This window comes from Atractosteus spatula, chromosome 12, assembly GCF_055471065.1.
Source record: "Atractosteus spatula isolate fAtrSpa1 chromosome 12, fAtrSpa1.hap1, whole genome shotgun sequence".
Classification (NCBI taxonomy): Eukaryota; Metazoa; Chordata; class Actinopteri; order Semionotiformes; family Lepisosteidae; genus Atractosteus; species Atractosteus spatula.
The window spans coordinates 42,422,578-42,434,726 of NC_142717.1; the positions used below are offsets into that span (position 1 = coordinate 42,422,578).

The window sequence follows — 12,149 nt, forward strand, 5'->3', positions numbered from 1 at the left end:
TCTGTAACCTTTCAAGAACAATGTGTGATATTTGCACAGGTTTTGTTCCTTTTTAAATTCATTTCCGTTATGGATTTTTTTAAATAAATGAAAAGTCAATACCAGGGTTTAAAAAAAAACGGGAAGGGACATGCATTGAAAATACTGATAATACAGTTTTATTCATATTGTGAAATGCAAATTGAGATAGAAAACAACTGCAGTAAAAAGATAAATAGCAGGACTTTCTGTATTGTTTTAAAACGCGGTGTTAAAAATGAGGTAGGAAATAGTGGGGAGTAAAGGGATTGTGTTTTTTAGACCATTAACTTTGGAGGAGTTGTTAAGGTATTGGGATCCATTTCTTTTGGCTGTTCAAAAGATGGTTATTTAGACAATGGTTGAGTATTTTCAGATAAATTACATTAGGAATGATTTTCCTTTTAGTAATGGTATCAAAGCTTTGTTAAGGAACGCATTTGTCATTTTTGCTTATACTCTGTAAAAGCGATGTACTGTAGTTCTTTGGTGAAATCTTTAAGGTAGTTGGGGAATAAAACTTGTCATGATTATTGTTCTGAGAAACTCTATTCTATTCTTCTGTTTTCTTTAAGACATTGTTGATTTGATTTGCATCATTTAAGAATATATTTCACCATTTTAAGAATATATTGTGACAAAAAGTGCTTTACTACTTTTTAAGAATTTGTGAATTCTGATTTATTTTGAGGGTTCTTGTAAAGTCAAATGAATCTCAGATTGTATGTTTTGCAAACAACATTTCCTTACATTGCACATTGCAAGTGTTGTGTGGAAAAAAATCTGTAAATTTACTGTTGTTGTTGTTCAGGCAGCATCTTTGACCAACAGATACTGTTGCTGCCTCACACAAATTAATATTCAGAAACGTTACGACACCTGTCAACTGCAAATTTCGCATCAATTACTTCTACTACGACTTTAGTTTTCATAGCAGTCTAGGTTGTTTTTCAGAGTGCAGACAGAGGGTCAGAGTGGTATTTATTGCTGGGTGGCCAAATATTCAGACTTGTTTGCCAGCAAATTATTTTCTGTTTTCATTGTCAGCAGTATAAAAAGTTCTCTGCATAAGTCTGTTCATTTTCCATGCATAATTTTCAAATTATTTTTGAATTTTAAGTTGTTGGGTGATATCCTTAAACCAATTGCCTGTCAGTAACATTAATACTGTAGGCTGTGTAGCCATGCATCTTGCTTCCATACATTTTGACAAAACAGTATTGCGCCCTGCAGGCTTTTTGTTGAAAATGAATTAGCAGCTCGCTGTTTTTAAGTTGGTGAAACCCCTGAATCCAGCAGATGAAATAAATACACCGATACATTAAAAAAGCAATATCTCATGGGAGGACTCTCAAAAGTGTATGTCATGAGGTCACTAATTGCTTAAAGCCCAGTCAAATGTTGACTCCAGTCTTTAATATTTACTCTTTTCCCTGTAGAACCCGGCTTGAGGAGCTGAGAATGTTTTTGGAAAATGAAGTCTGGGAGGTTTGCCCTGTGAAGTCAAACTTCAACATTATACAGCTTCACGTAAGTAGAAATATGAATCGTAGTAATCTGGTGTGGCACACGTGTGAGGGAACTATTTGTCTCCTGGGACAAGGAAAACCACCTCACTTACACTGCTTGGCATTTATACTTGACAGTATAAACGTGAAATTTACATACAAAAGTTGATCTGTCGGGTCTCTGTGAGTTTGTGTCTTTTTCTGTATCTGCAAATATGAAGAACCCTTCCCTGGCCTTGTCTTCAAAGAGGGCTGCCGTTTTATTTAAGTAGCAGATGATCACGGAGAAGGGACTCTCACCTGGCGCAAGCTTCAGGCTCCATCTTCTCCAGTCTCCACTCTCTCTTGTAGTCTGTTCTCGTTTTCCCTCTTTCCTTCCTCCTTTCTCGGTCTTGATCTGATCTTATATAGTATATTTCTGGACTGTTAATTGGCACGTAATCATTTACCCAGAACTTAATTAACTAAAGTAAAGCAGAAGATTCTTTTGATCTGTGTTTCTTAGACCCAGCACATCTACAGTAAGTAAACATCCCTTGGTTTGAAGCTTCTAGAAGGTGCAAATATATAACCCATAGTTAGGTGTTACCCCCTTGTGTCTAAATTCTTAGGGACCCCTCCGTTGTCACCTGTCACCTGCCCGCAACAATATTGAATAAAAATGAAACAAAAAATGTAGTGGTAGTTAAACAAAAAAAGTATTTGGAGAAGGGGGAATTATTTTAGAAATATTGGGAACAGGGAAGAACGGCATTTAGCTTTCACATCTTTCTCTTTTTAATTTTTGTCTAAACGCATGGGGAATTCCATTTATGTCTTTGGGAGTTTACAAAATCATTTAACCTTAAAACCTTAACGTCATATATTAGCCTGAAGGACTTCTAGTCTATCTTCTTTTTCTCCAGGACTTTTAAAAGACTAGGTATTTTGTACCGATACAGTTGTGTTAGAATTTGGATTTTAACTTCACAAAGTGTTTTGTTTCACATAATTAATAAAATTTAAAAGGTCTAAGCAGCAGGAAATACTGATAAGCAAACATTGGATATTGATTTCCAAAACAAAGCTGTGTATTGTGCAGTGATCATATTTAAACCATTCAGTCATTTGCTTTATAATTAAAAGCACCTCAGCAAGTTTTAATTATGTTTGTTTTTTCAGAGTTTTCAAAAAGACTCAAACATTTTATTAATGTGCCTCGACACAGTTTAATGTGCACTTAAAATCCAAGTATTTCTCACCAGATATTTATTTCTTTTTTAGTTGTGATTTGTCTGTGAAAAATGCTTAACATCTTACTGTGCCTTAGGCAGAATCACTCAATGCAGGTCTTCTTACCACATGGTTTATTTACATACATTTTATATTTATATGTGTACACAGTTTGTAAAAATCAGAATATTTCGTTTTTTAGCCTGTTTATTGAAGGCATATTATATTTTAGGCCAAATATTGCATCTTGTATTTTTGTGTCAATTTAATGCTTCAGCTGTTTACTCATCACTCCTGGAATGAAGCAGTCTATTCTGTTGTTTCTACTAGACATAACTCATTATTTTCTTTCCATCATTTGACTTTTTACATTGGTTTCTTTGGCATTATAAGATCTGGACACGCTTTTGGTCAAATTCAAACAACAGCATTTTAACATCTTTCAAAATATCCATGTTTTTTTTTTGCTCCATACACAATTCATAACTATAATATTTGTATCTAATCCATTCTGAAAGGCTAAAGTGGAAAAATTGTGTCAGAATATTTAGTAGGCCTGTTATGTTTTTGTTATTACAGTTATAGATTGCCATGGAGGTGAGTCTACGAACACCTGTATTCCAGATGTGATATATGGGTCACAACTAATAATATGATTCATTTTAGAAACATTTTATTCTCGTAAAAAATAATTCTTCCTTGCTTGCTTGTCTCGCATGTTGCTCTTAGGAATTCAAATTTCTGGGCCAGTCGAGGTCTCCTTCAGTGTCGCCCAGCAAACAGGCCAGCACTCCCTGTGCCACCGAGCTGTCCCTGTTTGAACAGTACCACAATGGGGGAAACCCATTTGAGATGCAGATAGACAATAAAGACGACGAAACTGAAGATGTCCTGGCTTCTAATGGGGTATGGCAAGCTCTACTTGTATATGTTGCTGGCTGGAAAGTGGGCTTTCGTGTTTGTACAGGAAGGCCTTTCAAGTCATGGCAATGCATCTGCTACATGTGACTGTCTGGAATTATTCATGGAGCAAAGCGTGTTATATTTCACTGCACAATATTCATGTGCAGTAAAAGGTTCATCAACTTTTTATAAGCTTTAGGGAAAATCATGTCTCGGAGTCGATCCACTTTTTCGTATTGAGGAAACAAGGAAGTGTTGAGTGTGTTCTTTATGATACGTTTTCCTTAGTAAAGTAACTGGTTCATTGGTGGGTCAACAGGGACACTACACTGGAAATGCAGAAACAATTTGAGGTTCAATTTTACTTTCTACTGTACATAAATACATACCTGCCTGTGAAAGCTTCATTTTCAAAATCATTTTGCACACATTTGTTTTTAAAAGCTTTGTTACTCATTGACCAGAAAGTTATTTTTGGTCTTATTGAGCTGGTCAGTAGGGTTAAACACACATCAGTTTTTTGTGTTCTCCCAGCACACACCATTAGCCATGCAGTGAGTTAATGAGCACATGCAGTTGTAAATACAGTACGAGATTTAATTAAGTCAGACCCTATTATTTACAGAAGTTAAATTGTTTATTATCACCACAACTATTAGTTTAGTGTCATAACATTTTTTTTACCAAATGGTTAGCTGGAGTTAATATGCAGATTTTCTTATGCTTGAATTTAAAATTAATTGTGGTAATGTAAGCATAGAATAATTAATGATTAATTTTCCCCTCAAAAAAATGTTAATAGATTACAGTTGCAAAATGGTAGGAGACTATGTATATATAGAAATATAAACCATACTAAAAATGCCATACATGTACACTGCCTGTGTAAGGCTCTGAAAATGTTTGCATTTATAAGGTCTAAGAATTCAATTTTTAATTTACATTTGTATTTCAAATTCCTTTTTGGTATACTTGTCAGAGTTTTAATTTTTTCATTTGATGTGTTTATAATTATAACGTGGGTTTCACGAAGAATGTTATTTTATTTAGAGCTGGCATTTGCTTGTAACCCGGCCCCATATCTGTAACTAACTTTCTTCTTTACACAAATACTGTTCAATAAGCTGGCATATACTGTTTGAGGGTGAAGCATTCCTCTCAGGGATCAACAGTCAAGCCAGTTTGTTATTCAGCACTTCCTGAATATATGGATCTTTTTCTGAAGTGCAGACTGTTACCCGGTAATGAAAGGAATTGTGTGGATTCATTAAACTTGAAAGAAAAGACCGTAGCAGGTTACTTGTCCTTTTAAGACAGACGTCAGTAGCAGACCTGAGGCTTATTTTAATGACTGTGTCCCCAGTATGAATCTGATGAACTGGAGAAGGGTGTCTGCCAGGATTACGACAGTGACAGTGATGTGCCTGAAGAGCTCAAGAGGGACTATGTGGATGAGCAGACAGGAGACATTCCTGTGAAAAGGTACAAATAAGTTCACTCTGCTGTTTTTTTTAGTTTGTTTTTTTTGGGGGATCAAAACTGAAAAATAAATCTTTCTGTCTTATTTTTTTGACTGTAGCTCTCTGTAGAATCTCCTTCATTAGTTTTAGATTAGAAGAGCACTCATCCCTAAACACTCACTGGCAGTCAAAATTGTAAGTGCTCTTGGGCATTCTTACTGAAATACAGCTATGGAAGCTGGCAGATGTGTTTCATTTAAACAAAACTTCATTGAACTTTACTCAAATAAATGTAGCCAAGGGCATGTTTTTCTATTATTTTATGTCGTACACGAAAATGCCCCTCTTGTTAGACAGTCATAACTGGGCACACACATTTAGCAGTTTTAGCGACATATCTGTTGCTGACCATTCAGTCAAAATTGTCTCTTGGAGCATTTTTCTGCTTATTTACTATCCCCTGTGCAATTTACTATCCCCTGTGCTATCAGGATATTTATGCAGCAATTTATTAAGGTCACGTTCAGGGTACTGGAGAGGTCAGGGTGTTAGTTTGGGCACCTTAGCCACTGTGTCACGTCATGCTGATTCTACAAGATCAAGTTCATAGGAGGGGGAGAAATATAAAAACAACATAATGTATCGGATTAATCTATATTCATTTCCTCACATCTTTCTGAAACTTTGAGCTGATCAATAGTAATATTCAGAGTTATTAGTGAGGCGTTCGTTCCGATTTACAAAAGAACGTGCTCTGCATGTCTACTACTGTTTATACAAAAGGAAAAAAAAATACACATACATTTTAGTTGAGAGAAACAGCCCTTTGTGGTCTTCAAAAAATATATGCAATCCAGCTGAAATCTGTGATATACTTCAGTGCCATAGGCATTGTGCTGTTATTTTAATGCTGTGCTGTGAAATTAATTTAAAACATTTCCATTGTAAATCCGGAAGGGAATAACATTCTGTAACTGTGGGTCTAAGTGTCTTTGACCACACTGCTGCATCATTGCTTTGTCCAATGACACGAAATCTCACTTCTGAAATGTGAAATTGTACACTCTTGCCTTCTCAAGCTTTTGAATTTCTTTTACATCCCTTTTATTTCACAAACTCGATGACATGAATATCTTTAGGTTTTTTCGTCTAATCATCTTGTAATAGATTTACAACTGTGTGGGTTTTTGTATTCTTGATTCTTTCTATGGGTCATTGTTCTGACTGATGTGTGCTTAAAAATGGAAATACTTAAGGAAATGAAAGGCTTGGTAATAATGAAAGAATTGAATTTAACTTGGCTAATGCTCATGGTTTTTTGCCCTGTGCCTTTGACTGTTAAACCAGCTCATGGATTGTCTGCCAGTGAAGTGTCACTGGCCTTGTCTTTGCCCTACTCTAATTATGTTTCTGCTCTTATAATTAGTATGTCTCGAGATACCCTAAAGAGCAGGAAGAAGTCAGACTACAGCCTTAATAAGGTGAATGTACCCATCTTGACGAACACTACCTTGAATGTAATCAGGCTTGTTGGTGAGTAACAGAGTTCTGAAATTCAAGGAAAAGGTGCCGGAAGTGACTGAGCATCAGGCACAAGGTCTTTATCAATCAATTAACAAAATAATTGTATTTTTTTTTTAAATTAGAATTAATTTTCATGACATCCTGCTTTAAATACTTTTGTTCTGGTACAGTAAATGATTTAGGTTAAACACAAGTGGGTATGAAATTCCAAGTGTAATTGAAATTTTCCCCCTTGATATTGCTTTTGAGTCAAGATTAATTTATGTTTTTCTAAAGACATCGGCCTCATCCTAGAGAACTAAAAGTCAGTGGAATAAACTGAATATTTAAAGTGCATCACTTCCGATATTCTCAATTTACAGTTATTGCTTCCTCTTTAATATGTCAGTAAAATTGTACACCAGGGTGTTATTCGTTGCCTGTTTATGATGCATTCTTTCAAAAGACAGGGTCATTTCCATTTTGAAAAGTTTAATACCTTTTATGTTAATCAATGACATTTTTCACTCTTCTTTTAATGTAGTTCTTTTATATTTGTCACTATTATCTAGGAAGTGATGTAACACTACGCATGATACAGTGTATTCTGCCAATATGAATTTGGGTCGTAGATGTCAAGCACGCTGCATCTTACAGCCGTTGACAACAGTGTGATGAATGGGACATGCATGCTTTTCAGCATAGTTCTTACCTAGTGATATTTACTTCTTTTATTAATATTAATAGAATTTATAGCAGAATAAATGACATAATTAATACAGGTGGTCATGCATTACCCGTTTAAAAATTTATTTGTAATTCTTTACAGCTTAAAAACTTGTATTAGTATTTTTTCTTTTTCTTTAAGACATGATCACACCTCTTTGCTTAATGTATAATCTTTTGCATTTCCCAAGTAAAGGGGGATATACTGTATAGTGATTATCTCCGTAATACACCCTAGTCTGGCTAGTAGAATAATGCATGTGAACTACAACTACAGTGTGTTTAGAAATTACGCTATATACAGTATACAGTATCTTTCAAAAGTGTGAACTGTGCTCACAGAAACCTCAGTATTTTGGTGCCTTTCTCCTGATCTGTGCTTTTCAAAAACTTTATCACTGATGTGCTTGGAAAGTCTTGGAATTGTCTGAAATTTTCTGAAATGTGTCAAAGTGTCATGACTGCCAGCTTTAAAGCCTCAGAATGTGAAAATGTGACTGTCTGAATAATATTGCAAGGGACTGTGTGAAAAGTATATTTGTCATGATTTGACTGAATTTTATTGAATTGCAATCTGTTTTCATTTTGATCGTTTTACACAATACTATGCTATGTAATACTGTACATTCTGCAGTTTCTCCAATTAGAACTAAAGACCAATATATTAGTTGAATATTAGTTATTTTTATTAGCTTTTTATTGGAGATGGTACATAACCCCAAATTAAGCTTGCCAAGATAGTCACTTGACCCAGGGGTTTCAACTAATGTAGGCCTTTCTCACATCAGTTTGGACAAATCACATACAGTTATGAGAACGAACAGTGTGAAAGAGAGATTTTCCTCTTTTTAAAAATGGTATTAGTGAGTGAGTACAGACACAATTTCTGCTTTATTTTTGTTTTAGAGCATGGCGTCTGTAGTGTTAGAAAGACAAAACTGTTAAGTCTGTTTAAAACATATTTGAATGAATTCCTTTCAAATGTTAAATATATCTTTTCCATGTTTGAGGAACTCAGATTCATCCTAGAAGGTGAATTAAGTCTGTGTGGACTGCTGAATTTGTTGATTTGAATGTCTCATTTAGTTTATATACAGTAGCATTACCTACAGATCAGGATGCCTGCTAATTGTAATGCCCCTGTCTCTTAGTTACAAAATCATGTAGTTTCATTTTGTAATTCATTATTTACTTGCATAATAATAAAGGTTGCAGCTTGCACCTGTGGTGCAGTAAATCATTAGTTTGTGACCAAGATCATAAATGTTAATACTGAAGATCATCGCATCCCTTTCAATAACCTCTTTTCCAGTTCGGGGTCATGGTGAAAAGCATGAGGTGCAAGGCCATTGTGGAGCACACACAGACACGCACACACTCACACCAGGGCCAGTTTTGCAGACGTCAATTAACCTACTAGTATGTGGGAGGAAACCGGAGCGCCTGGAGGAAACCCATGCGAACACGCAGAGAACATACAAACTCCACGCAGAAGCACCTCAGGTCCAGAAGTGAACCCAGGGCCTCAAGATACAACATGATTATTTTTGAAATATAATGTTGAAATATTATTTCACAAAACAAAAACAACTTTTTGTTCTGATGCTGCAATGTGAAGATTTTGTGTTTATCAGGAAATATTTTTACAGTGGACTGTGCTTCAGAAGAAGTGATGTACAGTATATTGGTCACACACAGAGCATTTGAGCTTAGGCACATTGCCAGAAGACATTTGTGCGTGGGAGAATTTTTATAGCACATTTAGGATTTAATTACAGTGATATTACAACAAGTTGATATTTTGACCAAGTACTGTAGGTAATGATATTTTACATAATATCTTAGAGTTTAGCTGAGGCCCTTAAAAACATAAGAACATTAGACTGTAACGATTACTAATGAGAGGAGGCCATGTGACTCATCTAGGACATTTAGTTGCTTAGTAGCGTATTGATCTAAGGTTCTCAGGAAATCGATTTAAACGTGGCTAGGCTGTCGGTTTAAGACACCTATTCTACAGTACCACCATCTGTGTAAAATTACACTATTATATATTACACTATTTGTTATATATTTAACCTAATGAATTAGTAAGTAGCACTGTTTCAAGCGAAAATCACAAATACGTTTTTGTAGTTCCACCAAAGTGTCGGACTGACTGTGTGCACCAGATTAAAAGAATGGTGACTATTTGAATTAAGCGTCCATAAACACATTTTTTTCCATGCTTTTATAAGGTTAGATTTACATTTTACCCCTCTTTACACAAAATAAACCTAACACATCTGATTAAATTGCGCTGCAGTTTGCAGACTGGAGCTAAAAAAAATCCTTTGATTCAGCAAAGTATAACCTGGATTGATTTCCCACTCATCAGTCTTAATAAGATGTGCAGATGTTAATTTCATTTTCCACTGCACATCCTGGTTTGTATTACATTCCACTCAATTTGGTTGTCCACTACACAGTGCATACACTATAAATATCTTATGATCATTGGCATAAATACTTTTCTTAAGAGGATTTTCAAATAATTCAAAAAGAAACTTTATATACACTTTGCCAGAACGTAAATTAGCCACTTAATTGTACCACTATAAGCAAAATGTTTTAAATGATTTATGTACTGTATTTAAACAGGTTGTGAGTTTTCAATAGAAATGCATTTTTCTTCATTTTCAGCAAGTATTATTTTCCTTCTTAAGGTTTGCGACTGGTGCATAAAAAACGCTTTAGAAACAAGAATATTAAATTATTAAGCACACAATGAGTTCTACACCTTTAAAGCATAAAACATAAAGAAATAAATAGATAATATGAAAATAATAAAAAAAAAGTCATGATTGCCTAAGTCTCCAAACTCTTTGCTGTGGCAAACCTTAATTAATATCCAGTCACTTCTTAGATCAGGCTTTCTCTCTGAACTGAACTGTCAGGCAAGGAGCTAACTGGTTAAGGTTAGGGATGCCACTGTGAGGACATACTGTAAGGTGGCTTTTCAAGTTACAGACTTTGCTTGTTCAAATGGGAGACAATTTCAGTGGGTCAACAATATCCCAGTCAGTCCAAAAACTGGATTGATTGGAAAAAGCCTCAAAACCAGCAAGGGGATGGCAAAAATCAACTTATTGATACTGCAGACGTGGTAAAAGGGTTTTTGATCAGACAAGGCAACATTTTGGTTTAAATGCGGAGTGTTACATCTGAAACAAACCTAACCTAGTGCATCACACAGTCAGCACCATCCCTACTGTCAAGCATGCTGGTGGCAGCATTATGTTATAGCTCTGCTTCTCATCAGCAGGGACTCGGAATCTTGTCAAGACTATTGGGAGCATAGATGGAGCAAAGTACAGGAAACATTTGGAAAATCCTGCTTTAGACCTTAAACAGGGAAAACCGTTTTCACCTTTCGACATGACAGTGGCCCAAACCACAGGGTCAAACCTACACTGGAGTAACTTACGAATAAGAAAGTGAATGACATCGAGTCCTTAGAGACTTACGGCTCAAATTGCTTTTTGCAATTGAATGTGCATTTAAAACTGAGAACCAGAGTCACTTTGTCTGCAAAGGGTGGTGGGAGTGTGGAACAAGCTCCTCAGCCATGTTGGTGAAGCTGATACCCTGGTTTCTTTCAGGATATGGTTGGATGGAATCCTCTGATCAATTACCAAATAGGCTAGATGGAAGAAATGGTCTCTTGTTTGTAACCTTTCTTATGTTCTTATCCTTTTTAAGAAGTCACTCTTCACAAGCTGATCTCTCTGTTCTTGTATTTTTCTTCTGCAGGGAAGTACATGCAGATGATGAACATCCTGAAGCCCATAGCCTTTGATGTAATCCACTGCATGTCTCAGTTATTTGACTATTATTTATATGCAGTCTACACATTTTTTGGCCGTAACGATATGGTAAGTGAAATTCTTCAATCCTTGAGTTTGACAAATACACAATTAGCATTTTATAATCAAGCTGACATTTTAAATGCTTTTCTAACCTTCATACCACACTGTGGTACAGTACTGTATGTATGTACTGTATAAGTGTGTGCATGAATACATAGTTTACTTATATAACTATCTCAAAACCAGCACATTTCAGGCAGAGGCAGCTTTGTGGTTTATGCTGGGTTGTAAGTGGGTTTCGGCAATAGATTATAGACCCTGCAGTGCAATTAGTTAGTGGGCATGTAATTTTACTGACATGTTTCCAAAATTCCTAAGGGACATAAAGTGCAAAATCACCAAGAAATATTAAAAAAAAACCTTGTCTCTACAAGCAAGTTTATAATAGACCGTAGAGAGCCAGTAATGAACTATGTCAAATTGATTCCAGTGCTAAAGAAACTATAATATAATTGCTTGAAGCTGTGCTCATTATCCCACAGTGGAAGGATCAGTGATGAGACAGCTTTGTTGTGTTTGTCGGTTTGACTGACTTTAGCACTCCAGTAGCTTAACAGGAACTGTCTGAAAAGTATTGGTTAGGCACACTGTATTTGAATGTAATCCAATAAAGTGTATAATTTTAATGCTTCGTTTCAAGTGTTTTTTTTTAATGTGGGCTTGCACATACAAGCCCACATTAGCCTTGAAATTAGCCAGTGAAATTAGCCTTTGTTATACAACTAAATGTGTTAATTTAGGAACACTTTATTTCTTTATAACTTTAAACCTTAAAGACTTTTGCTTCCTTGAAGAATAAGCCCTCAGAGAACTTGTTACCAGTTTCCCCTGGAGGATAAACATAATAAAATTGTATGAGGTTATATGAAACTAATTTGCTTAAGAAACTGCTTATAGACAAATATAGTTTA

General features: G+C 35.4%; 1 protein-coding gene across 3 annotated transcripts in view; it reads left to right on the forward strand.

Annotated features, from left to right (window-relative positions):
- The window catches only part of vps50 (VPS50 EARP/GARPII complex subunit), a 133,802-nt gene that overhangs the window by 85,200 nt on the left and 36,453 nt on the right, over positions 1–12,149 (forward strand). For all 3 annotated transcript variants that reach the window (XM_088928870.1, XM_088928872.1, XM_088928871.1), the window contains 5 exons: positions 1,458–1,548; positions 3,468–3,644; positions 5,005–5,123; positions 6,528–6,634; positions 11,123–11,244. In XM_088928870.1, coding sequence (XP_088784996.1) covers positions 1,458–1,548; positions 3,468–3,644; positions 5,005–5,123; positions 6,528–6,634; positions 11,123–11,244 — 616 coding nt within the window. The remainder of the gene's footprint in view (positions 1–1,457; positions 1,549–3,467; positions 3,645–5,004; positions 5,124–6,527; positions 6,635–11,122; positions 11,245–12,149) is intronic.